At 43.7% G+C, this 22955-nt stretch overlaps 1 protein-coding gene across 5 annotated transcripts in view; it reads left to right on the top strand.

Moving 5' to 3' along the window:
* agap1 (ArfGAP with GTPase domain, ankyrin repeat and PH domain 1) overlaps nt 1-22955 on the top strand; it is a 689020-nt gene that overhangs the window by 595049 nt on the left and 71016 nt on the right. For all 5 annotated transcript variants that reach the window (XM_041200794.1, XM_041200795.1, XM_041200790.1 and 2 more), the window contains 3 exons: nt 2151-2305; nt 4355-4445; nt 5941-6163. In XM_041200794.1, the coding sequence (XP_041056728.1) occupies nt 2151-2305; nt 4355-4445; nt 5941-6163 (469 nt within the window). The remainder of the gene's footprint in view (nt 1-2150; nt 2306-4354; nt 4446-5940; nt 6164-22955) is intronic.

Genomic DNA, 22955 nt, shown 5'->3' on the forward strand with positions numbered 1-22955 from the left:
ATGCCTGTTATTCTGTACTGCTGAAGGTCAGCGAAGTCAAAGTTCATAAATTGACTTGAAATGCTTTCAGCGAAGGCAGCAATCACATGTTTGTTTAATAGAAGATTGAATTTTTTCATTTGTACACGGAAATTATAAATTAGTTTCTTTCTTTATACAAAATGTCAAGAGGTCAATTTATTCAACTGCCCAAAATCCATTTCAAGGCCTTTTAATACATGTAGCCCTGAAATAGTATATGATATACAGAATGCAAAGCTGGTCACATTCCAGTAAGTCAGCTGTAATGGGCAATGTTGTCACTTTAAATGGAAAGCGAGTGGGTCAGGTAATCATGGTGCTCTTGCCATATTACTTACAGACTTCTTCTGTGGTGGTTTTAATTTAATAATTTCCTGATTGTTTGCGTTTTTCCCGAGTATTTTTTTAATATGTGAAATTCCATCACATTGGGCAGTGCCTAAGGCCCTCAGTATGTGGTTATTTTATATATAAGCCACACTGCCTTGTGTATATGCTTGTATTTTGAATTGAGATTTTCATGGCTGTTTAAATAATTGATTCTGGTTTGCTTTAGAAATATTTTATTATGTAATACAGCTCTTCTTTTATCACCAATTGGCATGTGAATCTGTATTGTAAAGTGTGGAATTGGATACAAGTGATTGAGGCCCCGTTGTTACTGTGTGCTCCCAACAAGATTTCAAAGGCCAGTGTTCGCTCAGTTTTTTGCTCAAAAAAAAGCATTACTGCATTACAAATGGTTAGAGAATTTCTGCATTCGTAATTGCTGTAACATTTGAACAGAAACCTTTCCCTTTTCTGACAATTCACTGCTATCATACAGACTCTTACATTTTGACAGTAGACCTGTTGCCTTCTTTGGTAATACAAGCAGCACAGTCCTAAATAGATGTGTGTATGCGGGATTATATGGAATTTCACAATACAGAAATTGGCCATTCAGTCCAAACACTCCTTCCTCTCTATTTACTTCATTTCCCCCCTAACAGTGTATCCTTCTATTCCTTTCTCACTCGTGTATTTTTCTGGCTTCCCCTTAAATGCAGCCATGCTTTTTGCCTCATCCACTCCATGTGTTAGGGAGTTCCACGTTCTCACCAAGATATTTCTCATGAATTCCCTGTTGGATTTATTACTGACTATGGTATATTTATGGCCCCTGGTTTTATACTGCCTTCCAGCAGAAACGTCTTCTGTAGGTCCATCCATTCAAACCCTTTCATACTTTTTATGACCTCTAGCAGGTCACTCCTCGGCTTTCTCTTTTTTTAAGAGAAACAAGCTGTAGCCTGTTCAACTTTTCTCAGATCTAGTATCATCCTTTAAGTTGTTTTATTCACTTTCTCCAGCATCTCTATAGATCCTTAAGTATGTTGTACAAAGTGCTCCCACAGAGTCTGAAATAGAATTCGGGAAGCTCGCTGCCCCTCAGTCATTTTTTTTTTTGCAAAGCAGAGAACTTTTCTCCAAATTCCGTTCCTTCACTTTGCAGTGGATGATTGTCCAGATGCTGCTTGTGACTTTTTTTTTAAATTATAAGCAGGAGTGAGTAATCTTCTGATGTCCTTTAATGTTAGCTATCAGGTTGCAATGCACTCCTTTGAAACTAGGCAACTTTTCAAAGCTGTTTTCTGAATGATACCAGTAATTCCTAATTATGCCTCTGTTGTCTCTGTAATAGATGATGAAAAAGCAGTGGTCAATTTTCTTCCATACGTAATCACTTCCAAATGTTAACCCTCCTCTTTAACTGTTTAACTTCTGATCCCAATGCAATCTAATAGACATGTTAGATCCATTAGCCAGTGAAAGTTCAGTGGTTAATTTTCACTTGGGAGCCCAGTCTCCTTGCAAGACTTTCTTAACCCTTTGGTTGCTTGCTTCTGAATACTCTTGTTAACAGCCCGTTGACCTCTTAACCATATGCCCCTACACTTGCCCTTTGACTTTTGCCTGCTCTGAACCCACTCAAGAAGTATGCAGATTGAAATGATTTAGAGAAAGGGACCTTGGGTTCAAACAGGTATTAACAGTACTTGCACCCAGCCAATCCCACCCCACCACCACAACCCTCCTAGCTATGTTCTTTGCTTATTCAGACTGTTTGCCTTTTGTTTCCTTTGCAGAGCAAGAAGAGAATTTTGAATTTATAATTGTCTCTCTCACGGGCCAGACATGGCACTTTGAAGCTGCCTCTTACGAGGAGAGGGATGCGTGGGTGCAGGCGATTGAAAGCCAGATTCTGGCCAGTTTGCAGTCCTGCGAGAGCAGCAAGAACAAGGTGATTTCCCGTGCTCCTCTGTTCTGCTTGGCTTGGTGATAGTGTTCAGATGACACGTGCACCCTCACTGCTTCCTCTTTTAATGTTTTTATCTGCGGTATGGAGAACTGAAGCTCTCATTACTTTTCAGTAAAGTTGCATGCTATTAAAAGGACAGTCCGCTCATGGCACTTTCAATTTAAACATCTGTACCTTATTTCTACCAATTCTAAATTTGGTATCGGCGCCTTCAGTGCATAGTTGAGACTACTTTTTTTTAAAGAAGCCCAACTTAAAACCTCATGGGAAAGCTGTAATAGGTTAAAGAATAAAATAAAAGTTGATGTAAAATTTGGCACCGAAACTGCACAGAATAACAAATACTCCACTCCCTTTCATTAGTGTGCTGTTGGAGCTTTAATTTTGTTCTGTGTATAACAGCCCAATTAGAGGGGTCTCCAGGGAGAGCCAAACAATGATCTTCAATTGCTTTACAAGATCCATTAAGGACAGTGGGCGCCACTAAGCAGCCCTAGGTTTCCACAGCACTAATCCTTTTTGTGCAGTTGGTTAGTATTTATAGTAAAACGCAAGTTTCTCGAGTACGTTTTGTGGTGAATGTGAAAGGAATTGTCCCTGGCTTTTGGCACTTTGTACTTGGATGTTTAAAGCAGAGAATGCAGTGATCCCTTATGTTGTTGCCAGGATATAGACCATTAGCCTCAAAATTAATTGCACTGTTATTACTTGCAGAAACATAGGGCAGGAGGAGGCCATTTAGCCCCCTGAGCCTGTTCCGCCATTCAGTTAGATCATTCCTGATCTTACCTTAGCTCCATCTCCCCACCTTGGTTCTTCAACAATTAAACACCCTTACCCAACAAAAATCTATCAATCCCAGTTTGCAATTTTCAGCCCCAGGCTCGACAGCTTTTTGGGCAGAGAGTTCCTGATTTTCATTATCCTTTGTGTACAGAAGTGCTTCCTCACATCATCCCTGAATGGCCTAGGTCTAACTTTGGGGTTATGCTGAATCTCTTTGTCCATCAATATTATCAGCTGTGCTTTCTAGGTTTTCTATCTCTTGGAGTTTAACCTCTTGACAATATTAAACATGAATTCTACAGTAAATAATCAATGGCTTAGTAAAATGTTATTTCTCAGTCCACATGGCTGGAAAAGGGGATCTTCAATAGTTTTATGGTCGGGGTTATAATGAAGTCAACTGACAACGATGTTTATTGAGGCTTATGTATACAATTTGTTTTATACACTGCCCTGAATATTTTATACACTTTTATATTGAATGGACTGTATCTTGGACAATGGTGCAGTTTAAAGGTGCTGTCCTCCAGAGTTATAACATCGAGAATTATGTCAATAAATAGTCAAGATTCTGAACTTGTCCCTTTCCTCAAGGGAGCCAGCAAGAGGAAATGAAATGAAAATCGCCATAGTCCTAGAGGACCATAGGCTGCTTTCTCATTAGAAAGACGACTGGTGGTGAGTTTAACCTGAGGGTCACCACATCTCAGGTGAGGGGACGATCTCAGCCGGTATGAACCCGCGTTGTTGGCGGCACTCTGCATCACAAAGCAGCCATCCGGCCAACTGAGCTAACCGATCCCCAAGCCAGGAAGGGTAAACAGGTGGGATGGGAAGAGTCAGAGAGTAAGTTGCCCCTACAGTATTCCAACTCAGTACCACCAGTTGGTCACTGCAAAACCCCTGTGGTTTCAGCAATGCATGTCACTTGGCATGCGGAGTCCTAAAAGAGAGGGACAAAAATTACTGAAGTGCATTGAATGAGTTCTATACTGCAGGGACTTTGCAATCTTTGCCATGCCCCACAGCCGCCCCACAGCTCCACCACCCCCCGCAACTCCCCCACACCCCTGGCAACTCCCCATCCACCCCTGTATATATTAACACATACCTAGCCCAGGAAAACAGTTCCATCATTGTAGAAACATTTTTATTAGTACACAGCTGCGTAAATAATGTGCATGTGCTGTGGCTGATTTTATGGGCCCTAACTGTTCCCTATCTATCCTTCTGCTTTTGCTCTAGTCACGACTGGCAAGCCAGAATGAAGCCATCGCCCTTCAGTCAATCAGGAACATTCGTGGCAATTCTCATTGTGTGGACTGCGAGGCACTAAGTAAGTGATGAAAAGACATTTTCTGTCAAATGCTGTCTCCTTTCTAATCCCTGCGCCATTCCTCACCAGAGAGACTTTCTATGAGATGCTACAGAATCTCAAATTCGTACAGCACAGACGGAGGCCATTGGCCCATCGTGTCTGTATCGGTTCTTTGAAAGAGCTATCCAATTAGTCCCACTCCCCTACTCTTTCCCCATAGCCCAGCAAATGTTTCCTTTTTATGTTCATACCCAGTTCCCCTTTGAAACTTATTATTAAATCTGCTTTCAGACAATACATTTCAGATCATAACAAACCACTGAGTAAAAAAATCTTATCTCCCTACCACCAAACCACCCCCCCCCACCCCCGGCTTTTTTTCCAATTACCTTCAACCTGTGTTCTCTGTTTACTAATCCTCCTACCAGTGGAAACAATTTCTCCCTGTTTGCCCTACCAAACCTTCATAATTTTGAGCACCTTATTTCCCCTTATTTGCTGTAAGGAAAACAATCCTGCCTTCTCCAACCCCTCTATATAACAGAAATCTCTGTGATTCCATTCTGGTAAATCTTTTCACCCGCTCCAAAGCTTTGACAGCCTTTAGGTGTCCAGAATTTGATGAGATACCCCAGCAGTAGTCTAGTCAGTCATTTATTAAGATTTATCGTAACTTACATCCACAGCAATGGTTAATGGTATTATGTATCTCATTGACAGAAGGGGGCACTTTGAGTGGCCAATACAGTCATGGTTGGCAGCAGTCCATGAAGGTAACTGCTATCAAGTTTTCCAGCACTATTGGGTCAAAGGCCCTGCTTTAGACGGCGGCCTACTCACAAGTGCTCAATGGAGGCTTATTACTTATTGTAAACCTGCTATCAGAGGTAGAGTAACTACTGAGTCCTTGACACTTACCAGAGGCATTGCTGCCAAAATCAGGGATGATCATTTATGCTTCCCTTTGAATGTCTAGTTAGCATAGTTAATTGAATAAAAGATATGCTTTGATCATCACGAGAAGGGTTCCCTTTTTGTGTCTCCTGTTATATTTCAGCTGTCAGTGTTAAACTGTATGATAGCATGCGAGCCCACTGCGTGAAATAAATACTAAAGTGTTAAATGGAAAGGTGCCTCTTGCGTGCACGTTTTATATTTCCCACAAAGCTCCAATGGTCTATCCAGAGTCATTGAGCCACCTTAACCAAGATTGTCCCAGTTTTGAACCCTGACCATAGCAATTCAACAGCCTGAAAGAGTAACAAATGTAAAAGACTGTTAATAAGAACAGAAAATGCTGGAAAAACTCAGCAGGCCTGGCAGCATCTGTGGAGACAGAACTTTTTTCATCAGAACTTTAATTCTATTTCTCCTCAGATGCTGCCTTACCTGCTGAGTATTTCCATCATTTTCTGTTTTTATTTCAGATTTCCAGCATCCACAGTATTTTGCTTTGGTATTGACATTTATTAAGCACTGTTTAATTAACTTTTTGCCATTTTGATTATTTCAGATCCAGACTGGGCCAGTTTAAACCTAGGAGCCCTCATGTGCATTGAATGTTCTGGTATCCACCGCAACCTTGGCACCCACCTATCACGGGTTCGCTCCCTCGATCTTGACGATTGGCCCCTGGAGCTCATCCGGGTAATGTCATCCATTGGGAACGAAGTGGCTAATGGCATTTGGGAAGGAAGTGCTCAGGGACGCAGCAAACCCTCACCGGATTCCACAAGGTACATGCATGCATCTTTATCCATCACTCCTGAATTAGCGGTTAAAACCCTGAGTCAAGCCTTTGTTGTCTCCAGGCTGCACTATTCTAATACTGTCTTGGCCAGCTTATCTTCTGTAAACTTGAGCTATATGAAACTCTCAATACCCAATATCCTAATTCATACCAAGACCCTTTCACACATCACCCCTGTGCTCACTGACCTACATTGGCTGCAGGTAAGGCAACACCTCAATTTTTAAAATTCCCATCCTTGTGATTCAGTCCCCTATGGCCTTGTCCCTCGCTAATTTGCAAATTGAAACTGTGAGCCAAGGATTAAAAAACACTCTGCTATCAAGATATTTTATATATATGCTTGCATGGCTACACATCCAGCATTAATTTTTAAATTGGTGGAAAGCACCACACTGTTAGATCATCCCATTCAGGCTAAAACTAATAACATAGTTTATATTTAAAAGGTTTATAATAATACGGAAGGAGAGAAAAAGAGCTGAGCTTTCAGCAATCCAATGCTTTGACATATCATTTTCACCTGTCCCAAAAATAACAGTACCCTAAAATCGTGAATCCTTTTCGGAATCCATTAAATGTCAATCATGACATTAGCTCACTTTATGCCCCACAGAGGTTTGGCTAAACATGCAACATAGAAATGGATGATTAAAAGAGGGGAACACCAGAACACAGGAAATCTGCTTCTCTTGAATAATTCCACATGACTCTTTGCCATCTTAGATCAGAACAGTCCTTTCATACTCAACATGTAAATATGCTCATCGTCAGTTTTCAGTTTCAGGCAGATAGATTGTGAACAGCCAATTTCTATTGTGTGGGTTTATTTTTACCACCTTCAGCATTGCTGAAAAAAGAAACATGTCTAAGCATTTCATCATACACTCGTCAGGACACTTCACAAGGATACCAATATAAGGGGAAAACAGCAATTTATATTATATGTAAAGAGATTGGTTGGCAAGTGGACTCTGATTGGTAGAGGCATTAGCATGGAGAATGCACCAGTGATGGTGACTGACAGTTAACTGTCAAGTATTGTTTGAAATTTAAACCAGGCAACTTGACCCTGATTGGTCAAGGCATTGCCCTGAGGAATGAGTCAGCGAATGGCTCTCACTTATTTTGTTTATCTGAAACAGACGCAATGTGTGTACATGTTCTTTCTGTCTGCAAAGAACAGGACCCTGTATATTAATATATGTAGCTTCCAGTACTTGTAAATGAACCAAATTGCGAGCCCAACTGACAATCTTAAATTGATTGTCAGCATAATTCTTAGCAGACTGAGGATTATTTAGCAAATGGTCCCCAATCGCTTAATGACATCTAATGTTGGATTCTGTGTTTTGAATTTTGCAAGCACAGGCTGGTTGGGTACAGTCTGTACATAGCCCATTGCGAACAGTGGCTGGAACATGCTGTTTGATATGATCCAGTCTTTGAGACGTATGGCCTATATACCTCGCATCACACTGGCATTGAAATTCATACACCAGTTACTCATTTGTATGATAGGCAAAACGTCTTTTTGGCTTGATGGCAGCATCCTGTTAGTGGCAAATACCACTTGTGTTGCTACTGCACAGTAGCAGTGTGAAACAGATAGCTTCACCTGTTGCTCACACTTTTGAGATACCTTGCCCTTCCAGGGTAATCTGAGGTAGACTGGGCACTTTTCAGGGCTGAAAGTGATGACCTCAGACCCGTTCATGAGTTTGTGTGATATATAGCATGAATTGATCTGCTCAGGGTAACCATTATCCTGCCTTTGATGTGTCCTATTTCAGCATCAAGCTTACATGGTGAGCAAATGGCCCGGGGGCCTATTTACAAGGTGGCCGCTAAGACCAATCTTATAGCACATGGAACTGTAAGAATCCCAATGCACGTATTGACCACTCAACGTAGACTTGTGGTAGGCTGTGGTAGAGAGCCCCCGGCAGAGTTCTCAACTAGTACAACAAGGAAGGGAAGTTCATTTGACTACTCCATTTCTAAGGTGAATTTGAGTGCAGGATGGGGCCCATTAAGACATGTAAAGAAATTGTTGCACGCAGCTGCAGATTTAAATATAGTAAATATATCATCCACATATCAAAAATATACAAGGGGTAGGAGGTTAGGTGTCATTCCATTGCGTGTTTCTCATGGAACCCAACAAAGATGTTTGCAAGAGCTGGGCTTAGAGGGGATCCTAGGGCAACACCACCTATTTGGGCATACATGGTATCATTGAAACTGAACTCAACTGCTTAACTCACTAAACACATAGCAAATCTCTCTGACCATGTACTCTCAGAAAGCAAGGAGTTTGTTCTTTCGCATGATGTCAATTTTGGTATGCCTCCATCCCAAATCAAACGGGAAGAGGTATTTGCTGAGTTCAACTTCCTCTACTCCCAACTATCCAGCCACAAACCAGTGTCCACTGAAGGCGTTGAATCCTTGAAAGCAGCCTAGCTGATCTAGTGCACACGTATTGCAGGATTCCAAACGACCTATCTGACTTTCACATGCAATGTGAATATCTTACAGCATTGCAAGGCCTTGAGACCAACCCGGACATGCATATCAGTAAACCTGACAAAGGGATAGAAATAGTCATCCTTAACAAGCATGACTATATCAACAAAATGCATGCCATTCTTAATGACAGGTCCAAATTCGTATCCATTGGACAAAATGATCGTATCAACATAACTGGACAATCTTGCTCAAAAGTAAGCTTACACAAGTCCAGTAAGTGTTTTTTTTTTTTAAGAGCAATGAGCTACCAGATGATATATATGACGGGGTTTGTCCTCACAGTTCTCTACGCCTGTGTATGTATGGGCTGCCCAAGACGCCCAAAAATGATGTCCCTTTACATCCCATCTTAACTACGACCAATTCTGCACATGACTTGGCCAAATGGTTACAACCAGTTTTGATCAAGTTTTCCACATACATGTTGAAGGACTTCTTCACATTTGCGAAGGCCATTCAGGACTTGCATATCAATAGCAAAGCTGTGTTCATGTGCTCATTTGATATTGCTAGCCTATTCACCAATGTTCCACTTGAGGAAACCATAGACATTTGGGCTGCAGCACTGTATCATGGCGATCTAGATACACCACCTTTTGCATGAATCAGCATTCATTGAACTTATGAACTTGGCAACTCATACAGTTGAGTTCAGCTTTAACGACACCATGTATACCCAAATAGATGGTATTGCCTATGGGATCTCCTCTAGGCCCAGCTCTCACAAACATCTTTGTTGGGTTCCATGAGAAACTTGTCTTCAATGGAATAACACCTAACCTCCTACCCCTCACATATTTCCGATATGTGGATGATACTTTTGCTATATTTAAATCTGCAGCTGTGTATAATAATTTCCTTACATATCTTAATGGACTCCACCCTGTGCTCAAATTCACTTTCGAAATGGAGCAGTCAAATGAACTCCCCTTCCTTGATGTTAGTTGAGAAATCTGCCAGAGGGTTCTCCATCACGGTCTACTGCAAGCCTACCTTCGCTGCTCAATTTACTCTTATACTCTATGCGCCATAAGATTGGTCTTAGCAGCAACCTTGTAAATAGGGCCCAAGCCATTTGATGATCATGCAAGTTTGATGCTGAAGTAGAGCGTATCAAAGGCATGCTGCAGGATATGGCTACCCTGATCAGATCATTTTGTGCCATGTATTACACAATCTCATGAAAGGGCCTAAGGCCATCACTTTCGGCCCTGAAAATTGCCCAGTCTACCTCAGATTACCCTGGAAGGGCAAGGTGTCTCAAAAGTGTGAGCAACAGGTAAAGCTAGCTGTTTCAAGCTGTTACTGTGCAGTAGCAACACAAATGATATTCACCACTAATAGGATGCTGCCGTCAAGCCAAAAAGATGTTTTGCCTATCACACAAATGTGGTATATGAATTTCAATGCCAGTGTGATACTAGTAGACCGTACATCCCAAAGACTGGCGGATCGTATCAAACAACATGGCCCAGCTGCTGTTCACAATGGGCAACATACAGACCATAACCAACTAGCCTGTGCTTGCCAAACTCAAAACACAGTGTCCAACATTAGATGTGATGTTTGCTAAAACATTTGCTTCGACATGTGTCTTTTTCAGCAAAACTAAAGCTCTGTACTATCGAATGGATATTTTAACGCCTCGCCTTTGTGTCAAATTGAGGACAACTTTTTGTGGTTATTTGCCTTCTGCAAGATTCGCTTAAAAGCAGCATTTTAAAGAGTCAGGATAATTCCTGATACAATTAACATGTAATGACTTCTCTCCAGGAAATCAGTTGGACTACACAGCTCCCACAGAATTGTATATATCTCTAGAGTATGAGCGGATTGCTTTAATTCACTTCTCTACCCAAATGCAGAGGAGTTCCTCTTAGGAGGAAGCTAACAATTTTAATTTATATTTGGCCTATCTAAAATTTCATGTCAAACAGATATGAGGCTTGACAGTTTGAAGTAAAATTGGAGTCAAATTCTGTTATGCTTAAATTTTCTTTTCCTCACACTTCCAAAGATGCCCATCTTCTCTTCACCCTATATTTCCATCCCTTTCTCTTCGCCCTGCATTTTGATCTCTTCCTCGTCACTTTCTACAGTTATGTAAACTTTAGCTCTCCTTGAAATGTTGGAACAGGAGGAGGCCATTCAGCTCCTCAAGCCTTTTCTGCCATTCAGTTAAACCATGGCTGATCGGTACCTTAACTCCCTTTAACCCACCTTGGTTCCATTTCTCTTAATCCCTTACCTAACAAAAATTTAACAATCTCAGTCTTGAAATTGACACCTGATACCCAGCCTCAACAATTTTTGGGGGGAGAGAGTTCCAGATTTCCATTGTCCTTTGTGTGAAGAAGTGCTTCCTGATATCATCCCTGATCAGCCTGGCTTTAATTTTAAGCTTATGCCCCCTTATTCTGGGCAGTCCCCAGCAGAGGAATTACTTTTTCTCTCTCTATCCTATCAACTCCTTAAATATCTCAATTAGATCACCCCTCAATCTTATGTATTCAACACTCTCTGTCATACTGTGGTCCATGGTGAGTAGCATCACCTCTCCAAAGGTGTGAACTCACAACAATAGATGGAGACCTGCAGGTTGTTCTTGTTCTTGAGGACTTAGAATGAAAAGAAAGTGTGTTTCTTTATCACTTTCGGCCATATAACCAGGGAGAAATGCGGAGTAGATGGCAGACCCTTGGTGCAAGAAGTGGAGATGGGGAGAATGGACAAGTCTGCCTGGTCTCACCTGTATTCTCTCCCAGTGGCAGAGGGGTGGCCATTTTGGGATTTCTGGAGCCATGTTAAAAATCCTTGTCTCTGTGATTTACAAACAGGCCTTCATAGAGTTAATTAATAGTGTATACTGCAACATCCAGGAGCAGGTATGAAACTCATAATGACATTAAGTGACCCCTAATCTTGAAATTTGAATGCTTCTTAAGGGGTAGGGATTGGGATTGGAACAGGAGTCAGAGTTCACTTATACACGACCCAGTAGTGGTAGAAAACTGTAGTGGATGATAAGAGACTGATAAGAGATTCGTAGATGCCAGGCTACTTTTCAGCACAGTGTTTGTGAGTAGAGGTGTAAGTCTTGCCCAACCTACTTATCCTAGAAAATTTCACTCAAAGGCAATCTGCATCCCTCCACTTGGAAGTCCATAGAGAAGCAGCCATTCCATTATTTGGCTTTTTGGTCACACCAATGAGTTTTATGGCTGGTATCAGTACCTTGTCCACACTGATTGGCAAGTCTGAATCCAGTTGGTTGGCTTTTTTTTAGAAAATTATAGCCATTTGACCCATCATATCTGTGCTGTTCGAAAAAGACTATCCAGTCTAATCTCTCTTTCAAGCTCTTAGAGCATAGCCCTGGAGGCTATGGCATTTAAAGTGCATCACACAATATTTTTAAATTAGATCAGGGTTTCTTACTCTATGATGCTTTAAAACAGTCAGCTCCAGACCTCTAACACCCTCTAGGTGAAAATATTTCTCAACTCCCCTCTGATCCTTCTGCCAGTTACTTTAAACCTGTGCCCCCGGTTATTCATCTGAAGCTTAGGGACTTCGATCTTCTTATTTCCTCTGCTTATAATTATGTACAACCTATATTTATAGCATGAGGACTACACAGGAATGGCCAGTTCTAATGAGGAAAGCCAGAGGTTTGTTTTTCATTAGTATCAGTCGTGGCTGAAAGGTGTCACTCTTATCTCTGCATCAGCAGTTCGTGGGTTCAAGTCCCACTCCAGAGATTTGAGCACACAAACCAGGCTGACACTCCTAGTGCAGTACTGGGGAGATGTTAAGCCGTGACCCAGTCTGCTTCTCAGGCAGATGTAAAAAAAAAACGCATGGCACAATTTTGAAGAAGAATGGGTGTGCTCTGGCCAATCTTGATCCCTCAACCAACACCTAAAAGTAGATGATCCAGCCATTCTCACATTGACATTTGTGGAATCTTGCTGTGCGAAAATTTGCTTCCGCATTTCTGAAAGTATTTAATTGCCTGCAAAGTGCTTTGGGATGTTCTGAGATTGTGAAAGGTGCTACAAGTCTTGTAATTATTTTCCCAATTTTTTTCCTTCCTTTTTGGCTTGCCCTGTTCGTAAATGTCTAATTCCCAATGGCCTACAGTTCAATGAACCGCAAGTATTCCCAGGTACCTTGCCATGGTGGCCTATGTGACTGAAGTGGGTGGGAGGAGGAGGAGGACGATGAAGAAGGCCAGCACATATAAACCAAAGTGTATTCTCACCCAGTGTGATTGGGAGTGGGGCTGCCCATTTTCTTTGTTTCTTCTTCACTAGGCCAATTCTGTCACCACATCTTCTGTTTCAGGTAACTAAGAGGGTCATGTCTCGAACCTTTAGAGACTGGTGGGAATAGTTAGACATTGGGCAGTGTGCTGACTTACTGAACAAACCAAGTCTAGAACAAAGGAACATAACCATAAAATTAGAGCCAGGTCGTAAAGGGGTGATGTCAGGAACCAGATCTTCACACAAGCAATAGTGGAAATCTTGCCTCATATATTTTACTATCCACAGGATGTGGGCATCACCAGCAAGGCTAGCATTTGTTGCCCATCCCTAGTTACCCTTGAGAATGTGGTGCTGAGCCACCTTCTTGAAACGCTGCAATTTGTGTGGTTATGGGTACACCCGCTGTGCTGTTAGGTTGTTAGGAAGGAACATCGATATATTTCCAAGTTGAGATTCTGTGTCATTTGGAGGGGAACTTGCAAGTGTCTATGCTCCTGTGCATTTGCCACCCTAGGCAGTGGAGGCTGTGATTTTGGGAGGTGCTGATTTGCGCTGTAGCTTTGGTCCTGAGCCATACATGATCTGGATTATGATACATACCTATGGCCTCCCCTTCAGGTAATCTGTTAATGTCACCTGTAAATGGCTTTAATAGTTTCCTGCAATTGTCAGCAGCCTCCGAACCATGGCTGAAACTTCCTTAGAGATGGTAACAAATTGAAGCTGGCGTCTGCTAAAAGACTATTGACTTCCCATTTTTTACACAGGGGCTGTTACTCCGCTACAGCAGATTTTTAATTACTTGTGAGCAAAAATCTTTCGGTACAAATTGTCTGAAATTTTCATTTTTTTTTCTTCTTGATCTGCTTTTATTCAATACAGCGTGTCGAGAGTGGGGGATCAAATGAGATCAATGTGGCTGGAATTAACTTGAACTTGTTCCAGAATGTATTTATTTAATGCAGTGGTAATTTTCCCTGACAGCTCAGCTTCTGTTTTTGGAGTGTTGAATTTGTATTACACAGTTAATCCAGCAATTACTTAGAGGAAGGAGCGCCAATAACACATTAATTAAGGTTTGGATAAAGGAGACACTAACTCCAAGGGCCAGAGATGTGAATTCTAAAAGGAGTGAGTTAGTACTGTGAACGTTCAAGCAAGAAGCCAACTAGCGCTCGGTCTTGTGAAATGTAAAGAAGTCCGTTGCTCTAGGGATTGGTGCCTTGGTCTTCAAGGAGCTAAAGCCAGGGTGGTGATTTTCAGCCTTTTCTGCATAAGGGACCCCCTTCCTTGCCCAGCAAGCACTGATATATTCCTGGATTGCACAGCCAGAAATTCTGAAAGACATTGTCAACTGTCCAATAAAAACAAGCATAGAAAATAATGTTCCATTAGCAAATAAACTTACGTGAGACTAGAATAAAAGCAAAATACTGCAGATGCTGGAGATCAGCAGTTAAAACAGAAAGTGCTGGAAAAGCTCTGCAGGTCTTGCAGCATCTGTGGAGAGAGAAACAGAGTTAATGATTTGAGTACTCTTCTTTGGAACTCTAAATGTAAACTAATCATCCTTGTGCATCCCATCAGTACTTTTGCCAGTTCTCATGCTTTTACACAGTGTCTGCAGCATAACTGGTGGAAATTGCTGACTTTCAATGAGAGAGACTGCAGGTGGCCTTGGAATATGATCTCAGGTAGCTCTGGGCCTTTAAAGCCCGGCTGCAGACTGCACCATCTCGGCATGGGTGGCAGCAGTCTGTGTGGGCTGGCTGACAGGCAACAGCAGAGGTACTGACAGAGTGCAAATGGAACACAGATATGGGAGGACGAACGCTTTTTTTTATGGGAGAGAGCAGCAAGCTCATGCTTCATGGAGCCAGTGCCTCTCCCCCAAGGGCAGCACAACTCTAGTAATCTGCTGGAGCACAGCTTGCTAGGAGAGCCTGCAAGCTCTTTTACACCCTGTAATGATGGCAGTGGTCTGAGCTTGCACACAGATGTTGAGTGGCTACTACTTGTGCTGCAATGGAAGTTGCAGCATTGACCATCAGACGCAGCATCAACAATTGGGCCCACAAGCATGTGAACGGAATTGGCCACCAATTCCACACTGCAAAGGATGAGCTTCATACTCTGCGCAAAGCCCTGTGTCAAGTTGGTGTTGGACTCCTCCAGGCATCTTGACATTGAATGCAGGTTTTCTGGCAGGCTTCCCAATGCACCATGCATTTCGTTGTGCGTACCCAGCAGCGTTATTCTGTAAAATAAAAGCAAATTACTGCGGATGCTGGAAATCTGAAATAAAAACAGAAAAGGCTGGAAATGCTCAGCAGGCCTGGCAGCATCTGTGGAGAGAGGAACAGAGTTAACATTTCGAGCCCAATATGATTCTTCTTCGAAACTCAGCGTACTTCAGTAGCCCATCTCATCCATATCCTCACTAAGTCCACTGCAACAGAATCCTTCTGTGATCTCACCCTCCAGTGAGCTGGAACAGTGTTATCCTTGCGCGCCAACCAACCCCCCCCCCCCCCCCCCCCCCCCCCCCCACCCCCACCCTCGCCCTAGCTACAAGGCCCAATGTTTCAACACATGCAGGTCAAGCCTCTAATCTGTTCTCTAAATTGTACACAGTGTCAGTATCTGAGCTGGCCCATGTGAAATTAAGTGATTGTGCTGAGTCGTCTTCATCATTATCTCTTGGTCTTCCTCCACTGCCTAGCCAGGTTGCACCTCTTGGATATCTAAAAGGTGAAAGAAATAAGGGTAAGGTTGTGGTGCGATGATGATTTGGGTGGTTGTTGGGAAACATAAAGGGTGCATGCTTACACCACATACAGTTTATAAATTAGGAAAGAATGTGGGATGAAGGGGAAGTGGTATGTGCAAAAGATTGCACATGGAGATACTCTTATCTTCGATGGTTTCAGCCCTGCTCCTGACCATGGCCTCTGTAATTGGCATTCCAATAATGGCCGGCATTGTCTCCTCCATTACAACATAGAGGTATGTCTGTTTCCCTCTGTTAGCTCGTGCTGCATCCTTGTGCGCAACAGAGGGAAATGTGTCAGTGAGTGTGCAACAAATCAGTTTGGATGATGTGTCTATCATGTTCGAATGTCTGTTACTGAGTGCAAGCAGTGAGATGTAGATGTAAGGCTTGCAGATGTGCTGAATGTGTGAGGATGAGGTGAAGTACATGAGTCTCAGATTTAAGTTAATGGGGGAGTGATGGAGGTGTGGTGCACTGATCAATGTGGGCAGCTAGAGGATATAGCATTTGAATGTGCATTCACTGACCTTGACTCTCATATGAGGTCATTGAACTTCTCGCAGCATCACGTCCAGGCCCTTGGGGATTGATTCCAGGCATAGACCTCCAAGGCTATCTATTTCCGCTGCCTTTGGGAGTATACTTGGAGGGCATCCCAGACCCTTGGAGGTGCATGACATCTGTCCTGCTTTCCACTGTCTTTGCCACACTCTTCTTTGCGATAGCGTCCAGAAACCTTAGAGCCCACGCCATACCATATTATAAGATTGTGCATTGTTTCCAGGTCAGATTCTCTTGCTGCACAAATCCACTGTAACTCTAGGGGTCAGTGTGTTAATGGAGACAGTAAATTGAGGAATTAATGGGGACAGTAACTCCAGGGGTCGCTGTGTGAATGGGGACAGTAAGTCTAGGGGCCAGTGTGTTAATTGAGACAGTAAATCTAGGGGTCGCTGTGTGAATGGGGACAGTAACTCTAGGGCCAGGATTTTGCCCTCGTCAGGCGGGTGTGGTGGGGGCAGGTGGGAGTGGTCAGGAAGCTGACCGCCGCCCACGATCGGGGCCAGACCGTGATTTCACAATGGCAGGCCAATTAAGGCCCACCCAGCATGAAAGGTGTGCTGCAGCGCTCAGCGCTGCTTGTGTGGGCATGGAGGAGGGTGAGCACACAAGTGCAGGTGCACACAGGAAAAGCCCCCTGAGGCACAGAGCTGCCTAAGGGATGAAGATTTTATTAAATAAAAATAAAAAAAAATTTTAAATGTTACAAAACATATCCCCACATGAGCAGGGACATGTTATTAATGAAAAGTTAAAATTTTATATTTATTTTTAATTGCTGTTTGAAAGATTTCCTAAAAGATGCAAAGGCAGCTTGGCCTTTCCACCTGCCTGTCAACCGTTAGGTTGGATGGGCAGCAAAAAATTACATTTAATTGAGACTTTAATAGGCCTGTTAATTGTCGGTGGGCACGCTGCCGACTCCCATGCATGCCCACTGACCAAAATAGTGCACAATGACATCGGGCCACTCACTTGATGTCTTAGCATTTCATTTTATGCTCGTTCAGGTCGGGTCTGTGCCCATCCGACAAGGTAAAAATTCTGGCCAAGGGGTCATTGTGTTAAAGGAGACAGCAACTTTAGGGGTCAGGGTGTTAATGGAGACAGTAACTTGGGGCGTCAATGTGTTAACGCGGACAGTAACTCCAGGGGTCAGAGTGTTATGGAGACAGTAACTCTGGGGTTCAGTGTGTTAATGGAGGCAGTAACTCTAGGGGTCAGGGTGTTACTGGAAACAGTAACTCTAAGTGTCAGTGTGTAAATAGAGACATTAACTTTAGGTGTCAGTGTGTTAATGTTGACATTAACTCTAGGCATCAGTATGTAAAAGGGGACAGTAACACCAAGGGTCACAGTATTACTTAGAGTAACTGCATGGGTCAGTGTGTTAACATGACGGTAACTCTATTGGTCAGTTTGTTACTGGAGACATTAACTCTCTGGGTCCATGAGTTAATGGAGACAGTAACACATTGGATCAGTGTGTTAATGGCAGCACAACTCTCGGGGTCAGCGTTTTAAAGGAGACAGTCACTCTTTGGGCCAGACTGTTAATGGAGTCAGTAACTCTAGGGTGAGTATGTAAATGGAGACAGTAACTCAATGGTTCCATGTGTTAATGGAGACAGTCACTGCAGGTGTCAAGGTGTTAAATGAGATAGGAACTCTCTGGGTTGGTGTGTTAATACGTAAAGTAACTAGTAGTCTGTATGTGAAGGGAGACTGTAACTCTTGGGGTCAGTGTGTTAAACGAGACAGTAATGAAAGGGTGAGTGTCCTAATGGAAGGAGTAACTCTTGGGGTTAGTGTGCTAAAGGAGACGGTAACTCTAGGTGTCAGTGTGTTAATGAAGACAGTAACTCTATTCGTCAGTGTGTTACTGGAGACAGTAACTCTCGGGGTCCATGAGTGAATGGAGACAGTAACACAAGGGACCAGTGTGCTAATGGCAGCACAACTCTGGGTGCATAGTGTTTTAAAGGAGACCATCACGCTACGGGTCAGTGTGTTTAAGGAGTTGGTAACACCAGGGGTCAATTTGTTAATGGGGGCTGTAATTCTGGGGGCAGGATTTTATGCCCCGTAGGCGGTCACGCACCTGACCTGATTGGGCATAAAATACTGCGTGATGAGGTCGGGCGAGCGTCCTGACATCATCGCCCACTCGTACAATATTTCGATGGGTGGGCACGCTGCCGACTCCTGCGCGCGCCCGCCAACCAGCCTATTAAGGCCATTAATCAGCGAATTTAAACATATTTTTCGCTGCCCTTCCAAACTTTCAGTTAGCGGGCAGGCGAATGGGTCAGGCAGCCTTTTGATTGTTTAGCAAACCTCATCCACAGATGGGATGAGGCTTCCACAATTAAATAAAAAATATATATAAATTTTTGAGCAGAATTTTTATTCTGTTCATGGTTAATTGTGAGTTAGTCCCATATCGCGACATTTTAAATTTTAAAAATCTTTATTTTTGATTTTAAATTTGTTCAGCTCCCTGCCTTCAGGGAGCTTTCAGTGTGTGCACCCCCACGCATGCACAGACTTTTGCACTTGCACTCCTTGCGACCCCACCCCAGAAGCGCTGAGCCTTTCAGTATGCCTTTCACGCTGGCAGGCCCTTAATTGGCCAGCCAGTGTGAAATCATGGTCGGGGGCCAATCGCAAGCAACGGACTGTTTCCAGGCTGCAGCTGGTCCTGACCACCGCAGCCACCACCACCACCCCACCCCACCCCGCAAGAGCCCAGAATCCTGCCCTAAGGGTCAGACTGTTTATGGGGAAATTACTCGCGTCATTGTCTTAAAGGAGGCAGTAACTCTATGGGTCAGTGTGTTAGTTGTAACACCAGCTCTAGGGGTCAGAATGTTAAAGGATACGTTATCTCTAGGGGTCAGTGTGTTAATGGGGACGGAAATTCTAGGGGTCAGTGTGTTAAAGGAGACAGTAACTCTAGGGGTCAGTGTGTTAATGGAACAGTAACTCTATGGGTTGGTGTGTTCAAGAAGAAAGTAACACTGGGAGTGTGTGTGTGAATTGTGACAGTCACTTGTGAACAGAGTGTTAAAGGATAGAGTCGCACTAGGTGTCAGTGCGGTAATGGAGACAGTAACTCTAGGGATCAGTGCAGTAATGGAGACAGTAACTCTATGTGTTAATGGGGACAGTAACTCTTGTAGTCAGTGTGTTAATAGGGGCAGTAACTCTAGGGGTCAGAGTGTTAAAGGATACAGTAACTCTAGCAGTCAGAGTGTTCAAGCAGACAGTACCTCTAGGGGTCAGTATGTAAAAGGGGACAGTAACTCAAGGGGTCATTGCGTTTAGGGAGACAGTGACTCTAGGGGTAAGGGAATTTTGGGGGGCAGAATGTTTAGGAGACAGTAACACTCAAGGGTTATTGTATTACTAGACAGTGACTCTAGGTATCCATGAGTTAATGGAGGCAGTAACACGAGATCAGTGTGCTAAAGGCAGCACAAATGTTTTAAAAGAGACAGTCACTCTATGGATCAGAGTGTTTAAGGAGTCGGTAATTCTAGGGGGTCAGTGTGTTATTGGAGACAGTAACTCTCGGGCTCCTTGAGTTAATGGGGACAGTAATCTAGGGGTCAGTGTTTTAATGGAGACATTAGCTATCGGGGGTCCAAGACTTAATGGGGACTGTAACTCAAGGGATTAGTGTGTTAAAGGAGACATTAACTCTAGGGATCAGTGTGTTAATGGGACAAAAATTGGAGTCGTTGTGTTAAAGGAGTCAGTAACTCTAGAGGTCTGTGTGTTATTGGGGACAGTAACTCTAGGCGTCAGTGTGTTAATGGGGACAGTAACTCTAGGGGTCAGTGTGTTAATGGACACTGTAGCACGAGGGGCCAGTGTGTTAATGGAGACAGTAACTCTAGGGTTCCGAGTGTTCAAGGAGACAGTACCTCTAGAGGTCACTGTGTTTAAAGAGTTGGTAACTTCAGGGGTCAGTGTGCTAATGGGGACAGTAGCACTCAGGGTCATTGTATTACTTGACAAAGTAACTCCAGGGGGCAGTGTTTTAATGTGACAGTAACTCTAGGGGTCAGTGTGTTAATGGAAACACAAGGTATCAGGGTGCCAAAGGCAGCACAACTCTGGGGGTCAGTGTTTTAAAGGAGACAGTACTCTGTGAGTCCGTGTGTTTAATAAGTCAGTAACTCTGGCAGTCCATGTGTTAAAGGGGGAAGTACCACTGGGAGTCAGTGTGTTAATGTTGACAGTCAGTCTCGTGGTCACTGTGTTAATGGAGACAGTAGCTCTAGGGGGTCAGTGTGTTAATAGAGACAGTAACTCTGTTCGTCAGTGTGTTACTGGAGACATTAACTCTCAGGATCCATGAGTTAATGAAGACAGTAACACGAGGGATCAGTGTGCTAAAGGCAGCACAACTCTGGGCGCACAGTGTTTTAAAGGAGACAGTCACTCTATGGGTCAGAGTGTTAAAGGAGACTATAACTCTAGGGGTCAGTTTGTTAATGGGGACAATAACTCTAGGGGTCAGTGTGTTAATGGGGACAAAAACTCTAGGGGACAAATTTTTAAAGGAGGCAGTAACACTGAGTCTCAGGGTCGGTGTGTTGATGGGGACAATAACTCGGGGTTAGTTAAAGGAGACAGTAACTCTCAGGGTCAGAGTGTTTATGAGGACAAAAATTTGGCTCATTGTGTTAAAGGAGACAGTAACTCTAGGGGTCAGTGTATGAAGGGAGACAGTACCTCTAGGGGTCAGTGTGTTAATGGGGCTAGTAACTCAAGACGTCAGTGTATTAATGGAGACATTAACTCTAGGGATGAGCATGTTAATGGGGTCAGTAACTCTGGGTATCCGTGTGTTAATGGAGACGGTCACTGGAGGGGTCCGTGTCTTAATGAAGACAGGTCCTTGAGGGGTCTGTGTGTCAATGGGGACTGTAACTCTAGGGGTCAGTGTGTTAATGGGGACAGCAAGGACAAGGGTAATAGGTGAATGGAACTTCAAGAAACGACTGAAGGCACTGGATACTGCAAAGGCTATGGGCCCTGACAATATTCCAGCAATAGTACTGAAGACTGGTGCTCCAAAGCTTGCCACGCCCCTAGCCAAGCTGTTCCAGTACAGCTACAACACTGGCATCTACCTGGCTATGTGGAAAATTGCCCAGGTATGTGCTGTACACAAAAAGCAGGACAAATCCAACCCGACCAATAACTCTCAGTCTACTCTTGATCATCAGTAAAGTAATGGAAGGGGTCATCAACAGTGCTATCAAACGGCACATGCTTAGCAATAACCTGCTCGCTGACACTTAGTTTGGGTTCCACCAGGCCACTCAGCTCCTGACCTCATTACAGCCTGGGTTCATGGACAAAAGAGCTGAATTCCAGAAGTGAGGTGAGACTGACTGCCCTTGACATCAAAGCCACATTTGACAAAATGTGGCATCCAGGAGCCCAAGCAAAACTGGAGTCAATGAAAATCGGGGGAAACTCTCCCCTGGTTGAAGTCATACCTAGGATAAAGGAAGATGGTTGTGATTGTTGGAGGTCAGTCATCTCAGCTCCAGGACATCACCAAAGGAGGTCCTCAGGGGAGTGTCCTCAGCCCAACCATCTTCAGCTGCTTCCTTAATGACCTTCCATCATAAGGTCAGAAGTGGGGCTGTTCTCTGCTGATTGCACGATGTTCAGCACCATTTGCGACTCCTCAGACACTGAAGCAATCCATGTCCAAATGCAGCAAGACCTGGACAATATCCAAGCTTGGGCTGACAAGTGGCAAGTAACACTCACGCCATACAAGTGCCAGGCAATGACGATCTCCAACAAGAGAGAATCCAACCATCACCCATTGCTGTTCAATGGCGTTATAATCACTGAATCCCCCACAATCAACATCCCGGGGGTTACCATTGACCAGAAACTGAACTGAATTAGCCAGATAAATACTGTGGCTACAAGAGCAGGTCAGAGGCTAGGAATCGTATGATGAGTAACCCACTTCCTGACTCCCCAAAGCCTGTCCACTATCTACAAGGCACGAGTCAGGGGTGTGATGGAATACTCCCCACTTGCCTGGGTGAGTGCAGCTCCCATAACACTCAAGAAGCTTGATACCATCTAGGACAAAGCAGCCCGTTTGATTGGCACCACATCCACTCCCTCCACAAGTGACGCACAGTACCATCTTCAAGATGCACTGCAGGAATTCACGAAAGTTCCTTTGACAGCGCCTTCCACACCCACCACCACGACCATCTAGAAGGACAAGGGCAGCAAATAGATGGGAACACCACCGCCTGGAAGTTCCCCCCCAAGTCACTCACCACCCTGACTTGGAAATGTATCGCCGTTCCTGCACTGTCGCCCGGTCAAAATCCTGGAACTCTCTTCCCAACAGCACCATGGATGTACCTACGTCACATGGACTGCAGTGGTTCAAGAAGGCAGCTCACCACCATCTTCTCAACTAGGGATGGTCAATTTATGCTCACCCTGCCAGCGAAGACAACATACCATGAATGAATTTTTTAAAAACTCTAGGCTTCAGTTTGTTAATGGAGACATTAACTCTCAGCATCACATGTGCTAACAGGGACAGTAACATGAGGGGTCATTGTGTTAAAGGGAACTCTCAC

Source organism: Carcharodon carcharias, chromosome 12 (genome assembly GCF_017639515.1).
Source record: "Carcharodon carcharias isolate sCarCar2 chromosome 12, sCarCar2.pri, whole genome shotgun sequence".
Classification (NCBI taxonomy): domain Eukaryota; kingdom Metazoa; phylum Chordata; class Chondrichthyes; order Lamniformes; family Lamnidae; genus Carcharodon; species Carcharodon carcharias.